Here is a 26,038-nt window from a genome sequence, read left to right as displayed (position 1 = left end):
AATAAAAAAATAGCATAAACACTGTTCTTTTTTTTTAAGTCCTTGTTGTTTTGAACTTAGGTTTGTTGTGTGAAGCCCGATGTGCCAGCTTAAACAAGGAAGAATTAAAAAAGGAACACGTGGCAGAGAAGACTTTGAACAACTACTGGAGGAATATATCTCCTATTGATTCCAAAATAAGGGATAAAAAGACAAAAGGAAAGGGAAAAGGTAGAAAAGAATCCAACTATTTGGATGGTGTTATACACAAAATAAACCTGGTTAAAATGATTTTTTTAAAAGGTGGCTCTCAAGGAACAGTCACAATGATGCAAATGTAATAATTAAGCATTTATACCTTCTGGAGTTGGTTCCTCTTCAACTGAGGTTGTTCAAAAAGCAAGGGGCCCAGGGAGAGGGACAGAGAAGAGGAAGGGAAAAGGATGGAGAGAGAGAAAAATGCAGATGAAGAAATCTAGATAGCTCTTATTACACTATTTACATTTTCTTAATATATGACCAATAAGATATCATTAAAATCTTTATTCTAAATAGCTTGATCAACTTGGGTAATGGATGTTTCATCTTAGTGGAGAACTAACTTAAAATAAGATCTTAATCTGTCCCTCTATTTTGCGTGATACAATAGATTCAACAGAAGAGTTTCAATCAGCTTGCTGTCACAATCGTAAAAATGAGCTGTTCTTAAAGAAAAGCCCTCTATAAAATCAGCTGCAGGACTCAGATTTTTGGTTAGCTGATAAAGGCTGTTGTCTAATGACACAGATAAACCACATGCTAATTAACAATTAAAGAGAAGCATAGTCCACACTTTTTTTCCCATCTCTCCATCCTCTATCCCTTCAGTTTCTTTCAACTTCTTCACAACTTGGTATTGGCAGTAATGAACTAATTATCCTGAAATTTTGTTAGGGAGCAAAATTTGGGGGTTGGGGTTTGGTTTTGTTTTTCTGGTAGGGTTGTGGAGAGGGCAGTTGCCTGTTGGGACTCTCCATTCCAGATGTTTATTATCTGAGGAAAGCAATAAAATATGTACCCTCATACATGAATCTTTCCCTTTTGGTGATAGATAACCATTAAATCACCTTAAGTTACCATCAGAAAGTATACATGACTGTACACTATCTATTATCCATACGTGCAAAGGAAAAAAAATAGACATATTCACAATAAAACTGTATTTTAGAAGTACATCAATGACCTAGTTCTTTCTCTCCTTGCAGTCAGTGTGTTTTATATACACATGCATCATAAAAATTATCTTCTCACAGTCTTGTAAAGTTTTCAATGACAGAAAAAGCAGCAAACAAGTGTTTCTCACTTGGATGCTGCAAAAGCACCCAGAAGTCTTAAGAGGACTCTCCATAAATGTGATATAGAAACCCTCTTAAGATACTAAACACAGGAATCTGTCCTGTTTTTGTTTTGTTTCTGTTTTAGGAGTCTCCTACCTGTTGAAATGGAAGCTACTTCTTTTTGATCTCTTGCAGAATCAAATCCACAAATAATGCTTCTACAGTCACTGCAAACACTGAGCCACACTGATGGGTTCAGAGCTTGCATGTGGCACGAATATAGCTTTCAGATGTTTTCTCAAAGACCAATGACATGCTTGATAAATTGACTTCTTTGCTTTCAACATCACTCCACGTATTATGCTGCGATAAATTAGCAAAGGTTGCTCTTTTTAGTGCATCAGACATAGAAGAGAATTTGTCAGCAGACACCAACAGCATTTGATGCCAATTATAAACCTTGGTTAAGTTAGTACAATATTCTATATGCCACTGTATATGACAATTAACACAGGACACATCAGTTATTTCTAATTTCAGGCAAGCATGGTGTCCTTTTTGGGGCTGTCAAATCTGATCAATGGAAAATAATGAATTACTGTCTGAAACACCAACCAGCCATCTTGCCTCTGACTAAATTTTCGTGATGTAAACCAGAACAAGAAGAGTATATTATGAAATGCATAATCCAAACCAGCTAAAACAGAGTACTTCACAGGCTAACCCTTCCCTGTTGTAACTCCTGGTGTCTAGATGTGTATCTTGAAACAAGATTAATCAGTTCTGAGGTGTATATGTGTAAATGTACATCTAGCTTATTAATTTTACAATAACATGTCTCTTACTGGACTTAAGTAAAATGTGTTTGCAATGGTAGAGGATTTCTAGATAAAGAAAGAAAGAAGGGAAAATAGCATTCTATGTTTTTAAAATTGAACTAATCAGATACATAATTAGTTCAATAATAATAGTTATTAACATATGATTACAAAAAATCAAACTGAAACAAAACAGAAAACAAACACACACCCTCAGCATTTGAATATTAAAAACAGGAGAATTGGAACTAAATATACAAACTAAGTTAATCAAGCATGTTTTAATTTCTCAATTAAACTCTCTCACCCATGGCAGAGAGCACTAGACAAAGAGAACAGAACACAGACGTTAGAAGTTCCATTATAAAATTTTACAAATGCCCAAATTATGTATCAGCTACAAATTTAAATGCTGCTTGAGCAACAAATAATTAAAAGTACTAGTGACTCTGTATTAAAACTGTTTAAATAGAATTGTCCAGTTATACAAAGGATTGTCATTCCAGCAACACTTTCTTTTCAGACTGTTGCTTGAATAATATTTGTAGACTTATTTAATGGGATGAATACTAGCATTAGTGATGCAAAACTGGATTCTGTTATTGCTCTGATGGTTGTTTCAGTGTATGACCACTCTGCACCTAGGCACACATCTCAATAAAGTAGGATAGCTGCATAACAGCTGAAATAAATCATTCAGAACCCAAAACAACTATGCCAATAATGTTACTTTTCTGTTTAATTAATTAGTTTTGACTATTTGATTCCTGGTTTAGGGTCTTTCGGAAATAGACGATGTTCATTTCCTGTTGTGGTTAGACTAGAGCTAGGGAGAATTGCTTTTGTAAAATGCAAAAGACCTAGTCCTACTTGTCAATAGGCATGAAAATGCAGTTACAAACTTGCTTGTGCTTCATGCATGATTAAAAACAAAATAATCAAATTAACTTAATCCCTTGCTACACATGCCAGGATTTCTTTCATCCCTTATAGCTAGATAAGTCATGTTTTAAAAACAGTCTTCAGTAAGATATTGAATAGTCAAAGAATAAGCTATATTTGCTTTATCATTCCAACCCAAATGCAATGTCAGCACTGCTCTTCACTCATAAGTAAGTGCACTAAATTACAACACTAAAAATTTCCTACACCAGGACTTTTTTTCACCATCAGCAGAGATTTAAAATATAAAAGCTATTTATAGAATGACTAACTTCCATAGTAATTATCTGCAATTTACTTTCTTTACTTATTTCATAGAGGTATTGTGCCAGAATTGCTTTACTCAACTGAGCTGGCACAAGCTGGTGACTCACTATGATGGGTGGTAGATCATCATCAGCCTGGCTTTCACCATTTAACTCCAGAATGGTGATGCTCACAAAGACAAGCTGGTTATTTGATACAAATATAAATGCAAAATGGTCACAGACACCCCCAAGTCATGGTTTGATAACAGCACTGTAGGCAGTTAAACTGTGGAATACTCTGCAGGTTTAAAGCATTTTCAGAAACGTTTCATTCTCTTTTTAATGCATCATTGACAAGATTAAAACATATGACCGCACAAACATGAGTTTTTACCTACTCAGGGAGGCGGCTGGGACCCTGTCTCTGTAGATATTCAAGGTGAGGCTTGACAGGGCTCTGGGCAACCTGATCTAGTTGAGGTTGCCTCTGCTTACTGCAGAGTGGGTCGGACTAAATAATCTTTGAAGGTCCCTTCCAACCCAGACCAGTCTATGAGTCTATGATCTGTTTTTTGGGGTTTTTTTGTTTGGTTTGGGGTTTTTTTAGTATGTGTGTGTATTTTGTTTGTTGGTTTGGTTTGGTTTTGATTTTGGTTTTCCCATAAAATCTGATGTTTATATGGGAAAATTTAATCATGTTTTCCTTAGAAGTGAAAAATAATGCATCACAGTGGGAAACAAACAAACAAACAAACAAACACGATGACATGGGCAAATTTGGAGATCATATATCAGGTTATATATTGCCCAGCACATATTAGCATAAGAGATATAATGTAAGAAGGCAGTTACTGGATAGTACAACAGTGCAACAATGTGCTATGATACATTAGATGTAACAGCAAATTTCATGGTTCATGTCAATATTAAGGCTTGTGTTAATTTTTATATTAATGTGAAATATGTTTGCTTTTAACCTTCAAATAAAATCTAAGACTCATAGATAAAAGAATAAGCTTAGATATAAATGACCTTTCCTCTACAGAAAGGTCATGTAAGAGAGCTTTAAAGAATTATCCAAATGAACCACCAGTGAACAGTAAGATCCAAAAGTAAATAACCTCTTTCTGAATGCAGAGTCAAAAATAAAGAATATCCTGCTCAGCATCAAATCTCAGGATGTCAGAGGGCCTGTTCACTCAGAAGACTGGCTGACTGACTTCCCAAAAACTCAGCATTACTGTGGTGAATGATGCATATGTCCAAGATTATGTCTCAAATAGTGCCAGGACATGTGCCTACATGTTCAGCTCGAACCCCCTCTTCGTTCTGGAGACAAGGGGAAGTCTTCACACCACCGAGTCCAGGTAAACAACCTCCCTGGGCCCGTTGTGGTAAACAAAGCTCAGGCGACACACTTGTGCTTGCTCTGTTCAAGGTGTATGCTTATCCTACATTTGGCAAAACATCACTTCATTGGTTAATTATTCTGTTTACAAAGGATGCTCATTGTACCAGTACTTATGTGGCAAATGTTAAATAGGGGTTGTTCTGGTAAACAAGTGCTCCATGCTTCTGCTTGTACCTGTTCCCCTGTGTGTGCCCATATTTGCCTCACACACAGCATTGCCAAAGGGTTCGCTTTACCCGGGACTCGAACCAGCATTTCCGAGCACTTCGCTGCGGACCGCCACCATTGCCTGACTGATCGCCGAGCGAGGGAACCGATTGCCGAGTGAGGGAACCACTGTAACCTGTGTGCACCGCCTGTCCCAGACTGCTACATCCTCCCCGGTGTGGGGACGTTGCTTCGTCCAGACCAGCAGCTTCTCAACCGATCCCCACAGATCACGGAAGAAGTCACCCCAGCCTCGCAGAGAAGCCACTTTGCTGTGCCCTGTGACCCCAGTGACAAGACTTTTCCCCCAGAGTAAGAAGGTCTTCTTAGGCAACGCACTCTGCAGGCTGAGCTGCGAAACCCTCCGAGGCTCCACGGAAAATTCCAGGACTTTTCGTTCCAGGAGAAGCAGCAACCACGTGGCACAGCACCATGCAGTCGGTGCCATTTTTTATTTCTTTATTACAGTATATCCATGCCACAATTTCTGGTGTCAGTGTCAAGGAAAGATCTCACAAAGTTCTTAGTTCGTGAGTAAGCCAAGTATTTCTTCATAGAATTTCTGTTGAGGTTTGTGCCAAACTGCCTGTTTGTGGGCTTGCCTGTCACTGACAAGGACCAACCCCCCCCCCCCCCCCCCCCTTCTTCCTCTACCTCTTTCTGAACTGGTTTCGTTTCTAAATTTCTGGATCCCCTCAAGCTGTTCAAAACACCCATATATATAATTCTCTAGAGATGGTTCTTCCAACTGAATACTAGTACCTGTAAATAATTTGTAACATAGTTTGTATATAAATTATAAAATTTCCATAAATATCTCTGCCGTTCATTTACATTTTATATCAATCACTCATTAAGAATCTGATTTTACTGAGAGAGATGTTTTGTTGAAAATATCATTTAAATCTATCTCCATCCACTCCCTATTTCACAAATGTTGGTTAATTTTTCTGTACACTGACCCAATCTTTGGTTCTCAGCATGGCTCTGTTGCTGGTATTGGCATGACTGATGAGGTAACCTACTGTCAAGCAGAGATCTCAACAAGCCATGTTTACTCCAAAGACTCCCTTCCACCCAGTCTTGCACTGTTACATGCAGCCAGGTTAAATGTGCTAAAGACACCTCCAAGCCACAGTTCAGATGTTTAATACCACCTCACCAACTCATAACAGCTACCTCAACCAATTCAACTGTCTGTCACTGTAACAACCCATATAAATAATTACCATTCTTAGTTATAAAGAAGAGGAGCAAACCCTAAGAAAAGCAGACTGTTTGAAGATGCATGAATCTGATGAATCTGAAAAACACATTTATGGGAGTTGGTCAAAAACACATCTGCCAGCTTGACCAAGAGGTTTTTATATTGCAGTTTTCCAGTGAAGTTGGGTTTGTTCTATTAACTGTATGGTAATTGTAATCGTAGTGCTAGGACAGCCCATCCTTCATCATTCACAGGCTGCTGGAAACAGGAGTGACTCCTTCTAGCCTCAGGTGTCTAAGCTGTGTTTGCAGCTATTCTAGGAAACAAACCAAAACAAAGAAAAAACAACAAAACCCACAAAAAAACCCAACAACAACAAAAACAAAAAATGAGAAGGAAGACACCAGGCAGCTCACCAATGCATGCTGTAGATAACTCACTATACTGATAAAGCTCTGCTTGGATGACAGGTGTTATATGGAAAAAAAACAAAAGCTTTAATTAAGAGACTCTAGTAATCCTGTAGCACTTAAACCAGGAAATCTATAAATCAATCCCCATAGTTTTATACCACTGTGGTAAAGGCTTCCTTATGCCCAGAATTATGCCCCAAATATTGCCAAAAAATGTCCCTATGTATTTTGCTCAAACCCCTCTTCTGGAGTCAGTCCAGAGCTGAGAAAACAAAGGGCCAAGCATCAACAAGTCTGGGTAATGAACACAATCTGCAGCAGCTCCCAGTAATGCCCTGAGTTCTAATTTGCGAGTCAGAAATTAAGTTCTCTTTGACAGTTTCCTCTAGTTGTATGTGCCTGACACCTAGCCTCACTGCTGTATTCAGCTGCCAGGCACCTGCCAAGTTGTCCACTGGTGGACAAAGAGCAGATTGCAACCTAGTTATCTTATTGAATAACTGTTTTGCATTTTTCTAATGTGGTTCAAAATTGCTAAACTATACCTGTTTATGGGATTATATCCACAACTGAACACTAGAAACTGCATATGTATATACACATACCCACACACATACATATATATATATAAAGTTATTAATACCTTTGATACTAATACTATGCACTTAAGACCTCTTACTTTTTCTTATCTTCATAGTTTTATTTCAAGAACTAAATTTCCTAAAAAAGGGGGTATCTAAGCAAAATTTCAGATACCATTGAAATCTAGAATACTAGTGTCTTAAAATGACAGTGTTAGAAATTCTGATTAAGGTGGTTAATTAATTCTCACTAGCCGTACTTTTTATCTAAGCATCAGGGCCTGGTGCTGAATGAGAATGTTTAAATAGGAAATAAAAGATATATTTTGGTGAAATTATGTATTTTGCACAAGGCAAAAATTAGAGAATAATTTTGTAGTTAGTACCTTTACATTACAGCTCTCTAGAACAAGTCAGTCCACGGCGTGCCCACTGAGTCTAGTACTTGGCAACATGTTCCTCGTAAGGAAAGCAGCACAAAAAAGATTTAATTTTAAAACAATTATTCACTTCTTAGTCAGCCACAGTTCTTGCCAAGATTTCAAGTGCTGCCAAAGGCACAACAGTGTTTAAGCTGTATTTCTGAAGCCAGTAATAGTCTGTCATGACTTGAAATATCACATAATTTTACATACACACACACGCTGCCATATGCAGTTTTGAGAAGATGTTTGTGTTCCAAAAGAGCAAAGATTATAATGAGAAAGTATCTGAGAAGTTTTATGTACAAAACCCCCATATCTACTCAAATAGCTATGTGACATAGACCATAAATTCGTGTACAGTAATGTTTGCTTGTTTAAATTTCAGAGTTTCCCCCAATGTACAAATGCATAATCTTAAAATTAAATTCAGCAAAAGGCTATAAAATGTACTTTGTGATAAGCAGGTATCTGCTAGCATCTCTTACACTTACAGATGCAAAAGCCTATGCAGCGTATCCCCATAGTTACACACAGAAAGATTTGACTTCCAAGCCAAACCATTTAATATCTTCATTTTCAATTCTTTTCCTGAAGCTTTTTCATTTGGCTCTTTTCTATGTTTTAAGGGAAATTCCACCATCTATTCTTATGTGAATGGAGAATTGTAAAGGCACATCATATATCACACTGCAAAATAATGATGCTGTGATTTCTGTCTTATGGATATTTTCTCTCTTAAGAAAAAAAAAGGCAAAACACAACCCATGATATAAACCCACGTATGAGATCATGGTGTCTTAAGTCTGTTTTAAGTATTATAGAATCATAGAATTTTTTCAGTTGAAAAAGACCTCTGAGATCGTTGAGCCCAGCCATTGACCTATCACCACTATGGTCATTAAACCATGTCCCTAATTGCCATGCCTACACATTTTTTCTATACCTCCAAGGACAATGACTCCACCAGCTACTCCAATGCCTGACCACTCTTTCAGTAATGATTTTTTTTTTCCTAGTATCCAATCTAAACCTCCCTTCTTCTCACTTGATACCAGGGAGAAGAGACTTCTGCAAGAGTCTGGACAAGCTCTTTCACTGCAGATGTGTGCCCAAGTACTTGATCCAGGCCAAGTCCAAGGCACCTAGATGACATTCAGATACAACATTCCTTCATATTACAGGCTGAATATATGTTGCATTTTAATCCACAGATGACAGAGGCTGACTGAGAGATCAGTTTGATTTACTTTTGAGAACAGTTTACTCAAAGCTTGGAAACTCCAGGCATTTGCTCTCTGTGCAAAGGGAAGAGAGCAAGTGTTTCTCAAAGATATTAAAGCAAGTGAAAACAAACTGAGACTGAGATAAGTAAAGTTTGAACAGGGTCCCAGCATCACCAAATCTTCCACCAGAACTGAAGAAAATTGGTAGACGTTACTAACATACTATTTGACAATATCCAACATCTAACGTCCTATAGAATGAGACAGTATTTAGACAACAATAAACAAAAAGCAGTTAAAAAAGGACAAAACCAACTTTAATGCAGAAACTTTCTGTGACACTAGGACACAGAACTGTTGAAATTAGTCCAGAGGAGGGCCACAAGGACAAATGAGGGGCTGGAACACCTCCGCCATGAAGACAGGCTGAGGGATCTGGGGTTGTTCAGCCTAGATTGTGGGGAGAAGCTTAGAGCTGCTTTCCAGTACCCGAAGGGATCTTAGGGGAAGGTTAGAGAGAGACTTTTCATAAGTGTGTCTAGTAAGATGACTAGGGGAAATAGTTTTAGGCTGAGAGAGAGTAGGTCTAGACTAGATCGTAGGAAGAAGTTCTTCAGCATGAGGGTGGTGAGATTCTGGAATAGGTATCTCAGAATGGCTGTGGATGCCCCCTCCCTAGAGCTGTTTAAGGCCAGATTGGATGAGGCCTTGGGCAGCCAAATCTAGCTGTGTGGCTTCCCTGCCCGTGACAGGGAGGTTGGAGTAGATCATCTCTGAGGTGCCTTCCAATCTAAGGCATTCTATGATTCTAACTTCAGACTAACCTCCACTGGACAGTTTGCTGCCAGCAAATTACATTGAGATTGACCAGCTTGCCTTACTAAAATACATGCTAGGAAGTTCAATAAGCACACAGGAAAAGCCAACAAGTTTCAGACCCTACAATTTCAGGACAAATATGCATCCTGAAATTTTCAGTGCTTTCCCAAATACTTTGTGGGTTTTGGCAAATTTTCTAATATGCCAGTGACAAAGACTGTACTGGCATCCTTTCTGGGGTATAAATTGACAAATAGAACATTTTATGATCATATGAGAAGTTTTCAGTCTGCATTAAAATGAAAAGTATTCTATAATTAATGTTTCATGGCAAATACTCTTAAAACACATGAAACAAAACTGTAGAACCAGGAGCCTAGAGTTCTCAGTTCAAATGACTTGCCTGATTCATAGGCCCTATAGAAAAATTAACTTCTTTCTTTGTTGTTGTTCTTGCTAAAAAAAATCAAGTCTGTAGTACTCTTTTCAGCATGACTGAGGGCTGACATACTGCTTTACCGAGATAATTTCCATGCAACACAATCTTCACCACAGAAAATTTGAGCTGTAAATTGCATAATATGCCAAGAGGAGAATTCAAAGGAGCAGATGGAAGCTAAAATGAAGGATGTGGCCTTAGAGAAGTCCCATGCAGGGAGACATATTGCTTCAGTGTGGTATGTGCTTTTAATCGTTTTCCAGTAACTTCAGGAATGAGGAGCAGGAACCATAAAGCTACATGGCATGAATATGGGTATAGAAAAGGAAAAATGAGTCTTGGTGCAGGAAAGGCGAAATGGACATTTTGAAATTAATAAAACAAGATGCTGAATACCCAGGCAAAATCTGGAGACTGGAACATACTGCTTGAGGAATGACTCACATATTGGTATTCACTTCTAACTTTTCTGATTGAACGGTAATCAAAGAAAATCTTATCACCTTTGTAGCTAATATTGGCTCTACATTTAACTTCAGTATCATTGGAATAAATGCCTAAATATATTTCAAAATATTATTAACACTGGAAAATACACATTGAGAAATATGTATGATGCAGACTGTGGCAAAACATTGCCAATAATTCCCAGCTTCAATTAAACACTACCTTCATCTAGATCTCAAAGAATTTATTCCCATCTGTCTATGTGAAAAACAGTGTCAATGGCTCCAGAAAATATCAATTTATCTAAAGGTACCTGCAGAGGTCTTATTGAACCTGGACCTTTCCAAACCTAGCACATTGTTCTGCCCTAAAACACAAGTGACAAAGAAGTTTACTTTAAACAAGGGGCAGTGTGAACAAATTACTATGCCCCTAGACTGGTTTTACTGAGTGTGCAAAGTGCTATTCTGACAACTGTATTTCAACAAACAGAAATGTCAGAAGAGAAACGTGCTAAAACAGAAGTGTAAAAACAGATGTCTTTCTCTCTTGCTGACACTAACATATAGCTTTGTTATATTTAGTGAAACAAAGCAAAAGTGAACACGGTGATATGAGGCAGGATAATATACCTGGTGTGAGGTATCCTTTTTCTTCTCAGAAATGAGACATTTTTTCCCCTTAATTTGTCATCTCTATACTGTTCTTAATTTTGCAGAATATAATTAAAACTTGAGTACTCAAGGCTTTTTCCCATGAACAAGTTAAGATAATTTACATTGATCTTTCTTTTATCTTAATGAATAAGGCCACTAGAAGTCAAAAGTTTATCAGCCTCTCTGACTTCACTCCTGCAAGAAGCATTTTCATAGCAGCCATCAGCCAGCACTCTGGTACTCCTCCATACCTTTCAATTTTCATTAGGCTAGGAGTCAGGCTGATTGATTTTGAGCTGGGGTTTTTTTAAAAGATTTTTTTCACTCTGAGTATATAGATTTTCTGAAATACACCTAACTCTTACTTTTCCATATGTTGCTCAGAGCAAATTTATTCATTTCCCCTGCACATTCCATGAGAAGCAGAGCTCTGCATTTTCAGAAGATGCTTAGCACCCTCTCCAGGGGCTGCATTTCAAAAGTAATCCTAACCAGCACCACCCACCATGAGAAATAAGATCTGTCAGGCTCTGGAAAGCTGTGTTAAAAATCTGTCCTCCATTTCTTTTGATTTTCTCTTTCATGCAGTAAGCAGATGGGGAAACCTCTCCTTGTGTTACTCCCTTCCATCTGATGGAGTATGTTGGAGTCTAGAGAAATTCTACACCCTTGCATCTACATTGTACACTTTTGGAACCTATTACAAAACCAAGGATTAGTATTCATACAGCCTGTTCTCTTCGGCACTTCAGATGTTCATAGAATCATAGAATCAGCCAGGTTGGAAGAGACCTCCAAAATCATCCAGTCCAACTGATCACCCAGCCTTATCCAGTCAACTACACCATGGCACTAAGTGCCTCATCCAGTCTTCTCTTGAACATCTCCAGGGACAGCAACCCTACCACCTCCCTTGGCAGCCCATTCCAATGGGCAATCACTCTCTGTGAAGAACTTCCTCATAACATCCAGCCTATACCTCCCCTGGCACAACTTGAGACTGTGTCCTCTTGTTCTGCTGGTGGTTGCCTGGGAGAAGAGACCAACCCCCACCTGGCTACAATCTCCCTTCAGGTAGTTGTAGACCCCCCTGAGCCTCTTCTTCTCCTGACTAAACAACCCCAGCTCCCTCAGCCTCTCCTCATAGGGTTTGTGTTCCAGGCCCCTCACCAGCTTCATTGCCCTTCTCTGGACACGTTCCAGTACCTCAACATCCCTCTTGAATTGAGGAGCCCAGAACTGGACGCAGTACTCAAGGTGTGGCCTGACCAGTGCTGAGTACAGGGGATCTAATCAATGTCTATAAATATCTGAGGGGTGGGTGTCAAGTGGAGGGGACCAGGCTCTTTTTGGGGGTGTACAGTAATAAGAAAAGGAACAATGGGTTCAAACTTGAACATAGAAGATTTCACTTCAACATGAGGAGAGACTTCTTTACCATGAGGGTACATTGGATGATACTGGATGGTATAGATGGAACACTGGAACAGGCTGCCCAGGGAGGCTGTGGTATCTCCTTCTCTGGAGACTTTCAAAACCCACCCATTGCTGTGCAGTCTATCCTAAGTGATCCTGCTTTGGCAGGGAGGTTGAACCCAATGGTCTCTTGAGTTCACTTCCAACCTCTAATATACTGTGATACAGCAATGCTGTGATTCCAGACACTGGACAATATATAAGATCAAGCACCAGGGATGCTGTGGGGTCTCCCTCCCTCCGAAAGAAAATATTCAGTGGAAGATGATTCTAGGCAACCAGCTCTAGGTGGCCTTGCTTGAGCAGCAGGAGTTAGACCAGAGGACCTCCAGAGGTCCCTTCGTACCTCAACCCTGATGGGACTCTGTGAATCTCATTGTGTTTGAAGAACAATTCACCGAAGGTCTGTGTAATGGGATAAAACCAAAACACATTTCTAGTTCTTCAACATTTTTTCCTTTAACTATTTGCCACCTTGCAGTCTCTCTACACAATGATTTAACATGCATTTTATGACATGGTGACTGACATACTATGATTATTGAAACGCATTACATTTAAAGGGCTAATTATCCCTACTGCTTCTGTCATTGTCTTAATCTCTAATGTTCAAGGCAAATACATTTTAAGTGCTCTAAGTGTATATCACTGGAGATCTGGGAAAATGATAGGCAGATCCATATCTAGCTCACAGGAACTACTGAGAAAACCTTCACTGGAAGACTTTAACATGATTGATTTTCATTACAGTTAAGTGCATTAAGGAAGAAGAAATAATTAGTTCACCTTCTCCATCATTAATTGCTTTCTTCAGCACAAATCTGAAGAATAATCTTTTTGTTTGTTTCTTCAGGTATTTTGTCCCCTCCCTCAATGGAAAAAAAGCAGAAGTATTGCAAGGCTTCACATCTGGGTCAGCATAAAACTTTCATGTTTGTAGTGCAAGAATTCGTTTTAATTTCAAATCTTTTAAGAAACAAAACTAAAACCCAACAGTTTTTAAAATTTCAAAATTAAACATAAATAAACAATGTTTTTTAGGTTAAACTTTTTTCAGTTACTTTTTAGGTCAAAGACATATGCGTTAGTTTTTAAAGTAAGAAATTCCTTCTGAATTTAACTCACATTCATGAATAATTTGCATGGTCCCCATGGCATTTTCCAGTTAATATTAATTTAAAAAAAATCATGTTTAAAGATGTGTCAGCTGAATGCCTATAGTGAGAGATGGTATTTTATTGGTTTTTTTGGTTGCTCAGCTCTATATAGTATTTTTAACATTGACACAAACTAGTATCTAATACCAGAACACAATAACAGAATAAACTTGAAATAACTTCACTGACTTAACCAACAACAAAAATTAATCACACAATGTTTTGTCAAAGAAAATATTTCTTTTTTCCATTCCAAGACCCTTTTTTTGTTTTTAATAGAAATTTTATGGTGACTTCATAAAATAACCCCATTAAGGAATTTGCTAGAATATTCATTTTTACATTAAGCCATGTATTTTAAAGTCTATGTTAATTATTACGTGCAGCATTCTGCAAGAGGTTTCTACTTCAAAGATTATTATTGCTAAATGCAAGATATATTCAAGAAATAGACATAAAAAAACAGTGTTCATGAAATATTCATCTCATGAGCAAGTTCTTCTACTTCATAAATATTCCATGTTTTAACCTAGTGAATTTTAGCCATGACTCTGCATTAAAAGGACAAAATGACACATTATATATTTAAAAAAACCCAAACAAACCAACCAACCATAAAATACACACACATTTATATATACACATACACGGTCTCCTGCTGTGGGCTGATAAAGCAAAATGTCCAATTGTTGTCTACAGTCAATGACTAAAGCAAGACAGCCAATATTTGACTGAATTTCCTTCACTTATGTAACTTCTTATTGATTTTTTGCACCGCACAAAGATCTTTACATGAGATCCACTTTATAAACATAAAAGTGACTGACTGAATTTATTGTCTCCTGCTGACCTGGAATAAATCAATCAAATCCACATTTGTATTGCCTTCTACTGGCTGAGATTTTTTACTGTACTACCTTGCAGTTTTAGATTATTTTTAAGGGCCCCTCACACCACCAAGGTACAATTCCAATCCCTCTAATGATGATAAAAACTCCACTGAAATCACTGACTTTTAATCTAGCCATGACAAAATCTGGGTTTACAACTCCAGGGTAATTAATTCATCTGTAACTAGGTCAAGCTTTGCCAGCAGAATGTGATAATCTATATTTTGTTACCATTTTGTCACAACAAATGCACACCTCGATGAGAGAGAATCTTAATGAGGTTCTATCTCTTTTCCAAAACATATTGTAGCACAAAAATCTTCAGCCTTCACTCCACACATGGTCTCAGAAGTCTGGATATGGTCAGTAGTTGCAGGTCTGGGGTTAGCTATTGTTCATCAAGGTGGTCAATCAAGTCACAGGAGAGGGATTTTTTTTTTCTTTAAACTTGCAGACATTTCAGTGTTCTACAGAGGAGAGAACAGCTCAATTTTATGAGCTTTCTTTTCCTTCAAACAGTCTTATACTTGATTTATCAGGCAACTTATAGTGACAGTCACTTTGGTAGATTGAGGGACGTGCTGAAAACCAGGGAATGGCAGATGTTGTTTGCTTCCTAATAGCATTAAGGAAGAAAGAAGCTAATGGTAAATCCATGTCACCCATAAAAATTGAGCCAGTAAACTGAAAACAAGCAAACCAGAACATTTTCTATCCATGTTTCCTCTCCCTTCTAAAAGTCATTTTGCCTTTCTGTGCCACCTTGAAACTTCAAGGGTACTTCTTGTCTATCTTCTTGCAAATATGAGCCTATTATCTGCTCTGATCTGTAATTAAATTATATTTAAATGTTGCTATCACCTCATATCATAGTCATATGTTACTTTTTCCTTTACCTCTTCAGTAAGAATGTCTTCAGCATAATGCCAGTTGTACCTTGTGTTATGTTAAACAAGGAAATATCTGAACCCACAGAGTTCATGTTCAGGAACATCTTCCAAAAATGTGTTGCATGTGGTCAGAACAATCCGGAAGAACTTCTACTTTCTCATCCAGTTTTGTTTGTGGCACAATACATTGGATAACAGCCAGTACCAATATTTACTTTAAAAAACAAAAAATGCCCCAAAAATAAAAAAGGCAAACAGACAAAAAAAAAAAAAACAAACCACAAAGCCAAAACCAAACAAACAGAAGCCCTCAAGTTGTCTGAAGTAAAAGCAAAACCCTGAGTTTATCCCTGACATGAAGCTACTGACCAGTTCAGGGGGGCACTGAAGAATACTATGTGGTTTCATAATGCCAGAATAATTGTGGGAAACTTTATGTCAATATTCAGCTTCTTTATGGGTGCTCATCTCATTGCATTACAGAATATTGCACTTTATTCAAATGCACACACCTGCACTGCTTCTCTCTCTAGCTGGGAACACTTTTGGTAATGTACTCTGCACTCTCCTGTATACAACTTCCTGTATTTATTTGCCTACATGACAGTGTTTCTGCTGCATGACTGCAAGACAAATTAATATATTTTCCTGATGCATCCCTTTCTCACCAGCAACTTGTATTATCCACTGACCAAAGAATTATTTTGTTGTGTGTCATGCAAACCATTTTGCATTATCTCACCCACTACCTTTTAATACTAGAAGTGAATATTACATTAAATGAAGTTTCTGGATGAAGACATATAACAAATCTTTAAAACCAAAAAAAAAAACCCCAACCAAACGAAAAAAAAACAAAACCAACACCAAACACATTAAATGAGTTTTCTGATTCTTGTAACACTGCTAAAATAGATTGGAACAAAGGGATCCAGTTCTTGTGTCTATATTTCACCAAAGACCTCAAAATATGAAGAGAAAATTAACACCTCAGAAATGTTACCAAAACAAGAAACACTAGAAATAATCAGAAGTAAAGGTTAGAGAGTTCTGTTACACAGCTGATGGAAATATAAATAGAGAAGAAGTTGAACACTACCTACATATACAAAGTAAATCTGATGTTTAATTTTTTTTTTTTTTTGGTTTCTTTTCAAATACATTGTGCTGACAATGACAACAAAGTTCAGTAAATTGTACATTCACCTCAAAACTTGAAGCAACATCTCTAGATGAAGGTTTACCTCTATATTGTACCACAGTGGTAGGCAGGTAAATGGTGACAAAAAGACAAAACATAACTTGAAATATGGATCATTAAAACAATGGCATTTCCCAGCTACTTTTAGAGCAGAGACTGATAACTAGATCAGCTGGCCTTGTCTCATCTCATCAGATTCCTGGTTCTAAATCTCCTTTTCTTTCTATGTACTTTAGTGAGCTTCCTGGGAAATACAAAGCTTTAATCTGACTTGTTGGAATTCATGAAGCAGTATTTGGGTGTGATGACACATCATGATTTACTGGAGTTCACATTGTATGTCCTAATGATTTGTCCTGGTTCAAATGTTGATGAATCCTCATAGCCGATTTTATTCAGTATGCATGCTTGTGAATAATGGACCCTGAATACTTAAAAAATTTATAGTGCCCATGTATATATATTTAAAATAACAACAACAAAACTAAAAGTAAAAAAAAAAAAAAAAGCCAAACAAACCCCACTTCAGTTCTTTGAAAATGTTCAAATCATCAATTACCAAATGCACTTTTTAAGTGTAGATATATAAATTGAGTGGGATGATTTTGTTTACCATAAAATCCCATAACCTGAACATGTTTTTTCTACTTCAACCATTACACTTGTGTTCTCAGCTTCTGTCACCATTTTGCCCTCAGAAAGGGTTATAGAAGCGTTCCACAGGTTCTTAAGTATTTTCTGTCTTCTCAGAGTGGAACTGTGTAGTCCTACAGACAACACAGTCCTATGGATTACACATACCACTAAAGAGCCAGCAAAACAATTTTCCTGAACGTTTGCTTGAACTGTGGAATCAGTTCTTTTCCTTTCTCAGAAGCTCTGCTAGGCCATTTTGATTCCTTTTAATCACACTCCCTTCATCACTTTGTTCTCAGCAGGTAAACCATTGCTGTTCTGTTTCACTGTAAGGCACTCTGGTTTTCTATTAATCACATTCTCTTTGCTGCTCCAGTTTTCACCAGACAGAATGTTGCTAGTTGTGTTTCATGTACCACACGCTGGATAATTACATGAAAAAAAAAAATCTGTTTATAAAGCCAAAGTATCTCCATCCTACCCAAATATGGTAGTGAAAACTGTAAAGGTACAAACAAACTAGGTTTGTTTAGCCTCACACACCAGTCTCCTCATCTCCCACTCAACCCATAGCCTTCTGAGTTTCCAGGAAGACCTGCCCCACCAAGCTAAGTGACTTCAGCATAGAAAATGTACCTTTCTACTTGGGCCAAAGGCATTTGGCAACACCATGTGTCTCACATGACAATCAGCCTGTAGAGCTGAAGTAGACCAAAAAATGTACGAAAAATGGTAAATGGTGAGTAACAAACAGACCTGTGGTTTAGGGATTCAAAGTCAAAGAGCAGTGGAGCTACTATGGAGCATTTTTGAATGAACACAGTTCATGAGAAACATGAATGCTGTTTGTTGCAGACAAAGTATGAAATTGAATTCAGTGACAAATGAAATTATATTAAAAACATGCCATTTAATTCATTTATGTTTAACCAGATTATTCTAGTCTTAATATTTCTTTTCCTAAAAAAAGGGTCAGACATTTCTCTAAAAGTATTGCTACCAGTTTGATTACATCAAGGCCAGACAAGAATTAAGTAACTTAATTATTCCTGTATTTAACAGTAAGATGCATGAAATAAATGCTTAACAGATCCCAGTTCTCAACAGCATCAAGATTCATTGCCTCCTAGATTAATATTCACATTCCTTATTTTAGGTAACTTTTTATTTCATGATCTTTGGGCACTCGTACATTTGGTTGCAATATTTGAAACTTAATTAATCTATCTAATTTTGGATTACTGATTTTTTGAAAGTGCTCAAGTCCTTTATTCCACCCTGAAATGGGCAAGTGATGAACATACTGATGCTTTGTAAGTGTCCACAACTTGCACTCACACTGATACATTTAATTACTTTGTTTATGCTACATTGACCAGGGTCTGTTGTTTTGATAACAAAGACTGATCCCAGTGACACCACTAGTGAGGACAAAGTTAATCCACTGCTTACTTTTGTTGCTGACTTAGACTAATGTATTGTTCAGCTATGGGCTAATGACTCCTGCAGATGTTTCTTATTTCATGCCAGGAAAAGCTGAAGCTGAAATTAAATATTTTCTTTTTATGACCATTATAGTTCCTCTTATAAATTATAGCCCACTCAGTCATATTTTTGAATAATTCAAATGACACTGACAACACAGTTTTCTTATCTGCAAAAATTAATCTTACAGGACTAAACTGTGGCCTCACTAGAGTGTTCATAATGAATAATGTAACTGATGATTAAGAAGTTGACCTGCCTCAGAAGGAGAAGAAAGTAATAAGAAATTGTAATCAAGACATATCTCTCTCTCTCCTTCAACCAGAGTGCATTTGTACTTAAACATGCTGGCAAGTCTCTGTCTTTGTATTATTTCACAGTTATTGACCCCACCTTGCTTACATATGGAGAAGTCCATGAACACATCTTCAGGAATGCCTTTTGTTTAATGCCAATTCAATTCTACCCTGCCATATTCAGAACTGGCCTTGCTGTTTTAAGGATTCTAGTTAATAGTAGTCTAATACATTGAGTTTTAGCCATTAAAAATATTTTTCTTGTTTCTCAGGGCCTCAAGGTTTAAATCACAACCACAATTCTGTTGCAAGCCTTGATCTTGCCACTGCTTGTGCATACCCTGATTTTGTGACAGCACAGCATTGCAACAACTTCTCAGGACCCTCACTCAGTCACATCCATGTAACTAAGAATCTGTACTAACAATGATAACTGTCTTTGCTACATCAGAACTGTTATTAATTCATACTGTCCCAACAGCAGAAAGCTGATTAATATAGGGGAAGGACTCATCTACCATAAGAACAGGGAATTTGTGTGCTGAACTGAACACAAAAGTGGTTTTGAGTAACTGAAAATGGTGTGGTTTGGGTTTTATGAAGCCTTTTAAACAACATTAATACTTTAAAATGTACGTTTTGCTGAGCCCCAAAATAGTGACTGATTTTTGTACTGACTGTAGATTCTTATTGAGAATCTAATTTTCACCTTAATTAAACACAACTTGTCAGTTTATGCATAAGCATCTTGGAACTGAGCTCTTTATTCTTGCTAAATCTTTAGTCACTGCAAATGTCAAATAACTTAGAAAATAAGCATTTTAACTGAATATCATGTTACCATGTTGGGGAACAACTGGGCATGAAAGACCTGAGTTTTCTTGTTCTGATTAAATATTGCCTTTTCATCAACTATGACCTTTCTTGATTGTTACTTACCATCATTGCATCTCATGGCACACCTTTTCTTGGATCACCAGGCCTCTGTCTTTATCCATCTGAAATACTCTATCAGCACCTGACTGTTCGTCATATCTTTGTGAAAAGCCTTGATGACACTCACACAACAAAATACTCAACAAGGAGGAGCATTTGGATGTGGCAGCTGAACTACTTTGCTGGCACTATCTTTTGCTTCCCCAGTGCAACCTCACAGTCACTGGCCATTTTCTGTCACTGCTCAGGAAATGGAACTCCATGTCAAGCTGTCCCAGGCCACACAGACCAAATCAGTAGCTAACATAGTCAACCTTTGTTTACAGCTGTAATTCTTTATGAGTTATATCAAGGAATGCAGATATTTCAGCAGGTATTTTTGAAACAGCACAACTTAACATGTGCATGCCCCTTCTTCCTGCTGAAATCAAACCTGAGGCTAAGAAATCTTTGTATGAAGGTCACTTTTAATCATCCTAGCATCTAAGAGTTGATTGTTTTGGTTAGTTCCAGCCTCCACATCCTTCAGTTTTTCTCACTGGATAAGCAGTGCTCTCTTTGCCTGACATCCCACAGCAATATCTTCTGCACAGGGTTGGGTCAAACCTCTCCCACAACTCCCCAGGCCAGAGAAAGAAAGGAGAATAAGAACATACCTTGCTTATATTTTTGCCCATTTATGGCTTTTCCTGTAATGCATCTGACATGTTGGGGAACTAATATATGTTTTTGCCTTGCTTTGCTTTTGCTGTTTGGTTTCTTTTATAAAGCACATTAATTGTGGATTCATATCCATTAGCCTTAAATATGCTTTTAAAGCTGTAGTTGCTTCCCAACTCATTTTGATAAGAGACCAAGTCATCATTAGCAAATGTTCCCAACGGCGGGCATTACAAACAAAAAAGTCAATTAAAAGACTACAGGAAAAGGAAAAAACATAAAAGAAGAAAGAATTCACAATTCAAATACAGACATAATCTTAAAAATTTGGTATTCAGTTGCATTCTTTGTTCACCTTTTACCTGTATCTCATTATATTGCCTCTTTTCTTTTCTCACAACGAACCATTCATGCCTCCTCCTCTGTTAGCAGTCTGTAATAACTCTCTCAATGTTTCCCATTGTTTGTACTTTGAAAGGCTCAATAAATACATACTAGAAATTACTCATAATATATAAAAATAATTACATTTCATTTGTGTTTGAAAATATACTTTTCATGAACTAGCTTCTAACTTGATGCAAGCACCTTGGTAGAGATCTAAGAACTAACTGAAATGGCAGTCTTGCAACTGAGGTTAAAATGCAGGCCTGCTCTGATACAATGAAGAAACCAGCAAATCTTTAAGATACTGCAGCAGTACCTAGTTCATTGATTTGTTGTAAATTCTCCTTATTTATCAGAATCAATTCAGTTCCGGCTAGATCTTTGCCTGATTACCAATTCTTTTTCTTCTCTAGATTTAAACCTGAAGAGTGGAGAAGTTCATACATCCCTCCACTTAGACATGCATGAACAAAAGGAACTTTATTTCTATCCTTTTTCTGTTACCAGAATCACAGAATCACAAAATGGTAGGGATTGGAAGGGACCTGTGGAGATCATGTAGTCCAGCCCCCTGCCAAGGTAATTTAGCTTAGAAAATGTCACACAGAAACATGTCCAGACAGGTTTTGACTATCTCTAGACATAAAGACTCTACTGCTTCTCTGGGCAGATTGTTCCAGTGTTCAGTTACCCTTGCATTAAACACATTCCTCCTCATGTTTAGATGAAAGTTCTTTTGTTCAAGTTTGTGCCCATTACCCCTTGTCCTGTCACTGGGCTCCACTGAAAAAAAGACTGGTTCCATCTTCCTGACTCCTACCTTGTAAGTATTTATAAGATTCCCCCTTCATCTTTTCTTTTTCAGACTAAAGACCTAATTCTCTCAGTCTTTCCTTATAAAAGAGCTGTTCTAGTTCCCTAATCATATTTGTAGCTCTTTTCTATACTCTTTCCAGCAGGTTCCTCTCCTTGAACTGAGAAGCCCTGAAACTGAAGCAAAAGGCAGCAGATTCCATAAAAACTGTTAGTTTAGAAGAAAATTTAAGGTGGTCACCACAATAGCAGGTTTTATTTCCATTCTAGGTTTTCCTACACCTGCAGTTAGTTTGCTGGTTGAGCAAACATAGGCAAGAAACCAAATAGTTATTGCTGTTCAAAGCCATAAGAAATGAAAAAATAATAAAAAAAAAAAACAACACAACAAAAAACCCCACACTGGATGGGATTTAGAGAAGGGACTCTGGCATTTACAGATATCTTGGACTTTTCCCCCTCAAATAAAAGCACTGAATCCATGTACACACACACTGCTCTCAAAACCATCTTTCTGAGTGAGGGATGACACAACAGGATAAAAAGCTGCAACTCTACTTCATTACATGTTCTTTTTGATAAGTAAAAGGAATAACAAATGCATTGCTTAGATTACAGGTACACATCTTTCTGCAGCATTTTATGTTGATGTGGATGCACTGATGCAGAGAGCAAGGGCAAGAAAGAGCTGCATATGAACTGAAATGCAATATTTGAAGCATCTCTATGAGAATTTGAAGTCTAAGCATTTGTTTCCCATCCTCTATACAGAATATGCTGTTATGGCAAACATAAATATTCCAGACTATTTTGACCACTCCTGTAGTCTGTTAGAAAAGGAGAAGGTAATCTGGATGTTATGCATACAGAGAGATAAAAAAAAAGTAGATTACATATGCATGTCTTGTACCCATCTATTTGAAAAAACATTAAAACCTGGCATGCATTCATGTATATTTGATTTAGATATTTGTTGAAAGCATAGATCTGAAGAGTGGATCTGTGCATATTTGCACCAATTATGGATGAAGACATATATAAACTGAATAGCATCATAAATACCAAGGAAGTGTGGCTTCACCAACTCATGTAGCTTCTGGCTTCAAGCTTCATGAAGCTTCTAGCTTCAGAAATGAAAACTCAAGCCTGAGTCACACACCCCACCCACTGGTTTTCTAGACTTCACAGTTGCATGGCTTACGGTACAGTAGAATCAGTACAATCCATGATTCACAATGGAGATGTTATGGATGACTGGAGAATTTGTACCTCAAATTTATATTCTAATATTATAGATACAGCCACTGAGGGCCATCTAAACACATTAATTTTAATTCAATTGCTTCTTTTTATTTAATTTTTTTAACATGGGAAATAATATATTGACTCTCCTAAGACATGGTAACTCTCAAGCAGATGATGAGCTCAAATAAAATATTTGAAATACTAATTCAGCAACCATAATTTAGCATGGAATCACAGGATCACAGGATGTTAGGGGTTGGAAGGGCCCTCTGTAGATCACTGAGTCCAATCCCCCGGCCAGAGCAGGATCATAGAGTCTAGCACAGGTCACACAGGAATGCATCCAGATGGGTCTTGAAAGTCTCCAGAGAAGGAGACTCCACAACCTTTATGTGGAGTCCATTCCAGTGCTCTGTGACCCTCAGAGTGAAGAAGTTCCTCCTCATGTTGAGGTGGAACCTCCTGTGCCGTAGTTTATATCCATTGCCCCTTGTCCTATCACAAGGTGCAACGGAGAAGAGCCTGTCCCTTCTCTCTTGTCACTCAACCCTCAGGTATTTATAAACATTGTTAAATCCCCTCTCAGTCTTCTCCAGACTAAACAGCCCCAGGGCTCTCAGCCTCTCCTCATAGGGCAGTGCTCCATTCCCTTAACCATCCTTGTAGCCCTCCATTGGACTCAAGTAGATCTCTGACCCTCTTGAACTGGGGAGCCCAAAGCTGCGTGCAATATTCCAGGTGAGGGCAGAGTAGAGGGGGAGAAGAACCTCCCTCAATCTGCTGGAGACACTCCTCTTAATGCCCCCCACAATCCCATTGGCCCTCTTGCCCACAAGGGCACATTGCTGTCCCATGGATAACTGGTTATCCACCAGGACTCCCAGGTCCTTCTCCACAGGGCTGCCCTCCAGCAGATCACATCCTGACCTGTACTGGTGCAGTTTATTATTCCTTTCCAGATGCAGGACTCTGCACTTCTCCTTGTTGAACTTCATTAGGTTCCTCTCTGCCCAGCTCTCCAGTTAGTCCAGGTCTCACTGAATGGCCACACAGCCTTCAGCTGTATCAGCCAAGCCTCCCAGTTTGGTATCATCAGCAACCTTGCTGAGCAGACACTCTGTCCCCTCATCAATGTCATCTTATGTCCTAATAATTTTGGTCATTAATATGACAAAATATAACATAAATAGATATATCATCAAATGGTGAAAGTTGTGCTCCTGTGATACAATATGGCAAATTTCCAGTTTCTCTAAGTGAAATTATTTATATGTTTCACATAGTCAGCATTTCACTGTCTTTCATTCTGGGGCAAAATTGAAAAGGAAAAGGATGCCTGATTCATCTTGCCATTAAATAACTGAAACGTAAAAACCCATCCTGAATAACACACACTCCAGTGTGGCATTAATTGGTATTCAGGATGGGTTTTCACCCAACACGTGTCAAGATGCAGCAGCTCTGGGTGCATGTAGAGAGGAGCACATGGCATTATAGAGTCTTGTCACCCCCAAAACAACCATCCCAGATAATTTACTAGGCAAAAGGAGAAGAGCAACCAGTGGGGTCCTTCAGCCTTGCTATTAACAGCTGACATGAGCTGTGGTACATCTGACTGAATAGCAACAAGTGTAGATGAGAAAAGTTGACCTTACCTTGATGAGGTATGGACTCCTTAGATGACTCCTGATAAACCAGATGGAGCTGAGATATAACAGCACCATTTCCATTTGTTATCCACAGTACCCCTACATCTCATTAATTTATTCTGAAGGGTTATAAAATAAAAGTGTTTTCCTAAAAACTGAAAGGACTTTTTTTTTTACCTGTTGTTTTGACTGATAATTTTCATGGAAGTTTGACAATGAACTTTGATCTTTCGTATTTTGATTCCCTTATTACTAGATTACCTCTTATAACTCCCCTGTTTTATTTACTCTTTGCAATAAATCCTTCATTTATTCAGTAACCAAATAGGAAAGACATTCAAGCATAAACTTATTAGGAAGTTCCTATAATTACAACTTATTAGGAAGTTCCTATAATTACATCTATATTTAAAAAAAAAAACAAACCATAGACCAAAAACGCTAAACTAATTAAAAGCTAAAACATTTATTTACTTCCCTTACACAGGTAAAGGGAATTCTGTGGGTACTCTTTTGCTGAAAAAGAAAGTAATAAAAATCTCATCTGATGTATAGCAGCACCATTCTTCTATACTCTTCACAGCTGTACCCAATTCTGCCAACTGTCCCTAGTCTTTAACATACATAAGATCAAGGTATATTTGTTCAAGACTGTGCTAGTTTAAAATACCATTTAGTATTCTGGAACTGCACATTAAAAAAATGGTAAGAAATTATTCCACAAGAATTTAAACACTAAAGAGAATTTTGCATCTGGAATGGAGTGCTGTTCAGATCAGATCTTCTGTCCTTAAGTAAATAAATTACTTAACAGAGATTAAAAAAAAAAAATAAAGAGAATGAGCATACAAAGGCATTAGACCCCACAGAGTTACACAGTGAAATTTCTGAGCTACCAAGAGCAACTTTTCACAGTTAGAAAGATTTAATTGATTCAGAGTAACAATTGAGAACCCTTATTCTCCTGCTTCTCAGCGTAAGAATATTTATTACTTGAGGGAAAAAAACAAACAAACAAACTTTTATGAACTCTTGGACCTTCATATCGTATGAAAAAATATTTTTGTAATTCATTATTTTAAGTATAAATAAACATACATGGTGGGAAAGAGGTAGGAAAATGGGATTCCAAATCATGATTAATTCTGGTCTGCTTAATGAGTCTTTTATATATATATATATATAT

The 26,038-nt window shown here is 37.6% G+C and overlaps 1 protein-coding gene across 1 annotated transcript in view; it reads right to left on the bottom strand.

Moving 5' to 3' along the window:
- Nucleotides 1–26,038, bottom strand: part of EDIL3 (EGF like repeats and discoidin domains 3) — a 329,191-nt gene that overhangs the window by 180,774 nt on the left and 122,379 nt on the right. The window contains exons 3-4 of the mRNA XM_054397697.1: nucleotides 20,532–20,537; nucleotides 338–361 (exon numbers count right to left, since the gene is read on the bottom strand). Of these exons, the coding sequence (XP_054253672.1) occupies nucleotides 338–361; nucleotides 20,532–20,537 (30 nt within the window). The remainder of the gene's footprint in view (nucleotides 1–337; nucleotides 362–20,531; nucleotides 20,538–26,038) is intronic.

This window comes from Indicator indicator, chromosome Z, assembly GCF_027791375.1.
Source record: "Indicator indicator isolate 239-I01 chromosome Z, UM_Iind_1.1, whole genome shotgun sequence".
Taxonomy (NCBI): domain Eukaryota; kingdom Metazoa; phylum Chordata; class Aves; order Piciformes; family Indicatoridae; genus Indicator; species Indicator indicator.
Note: the sequence above shows the minus strand (reverse complement) of the source record. Positions and strands in the feature narration are given on the sequence as shown.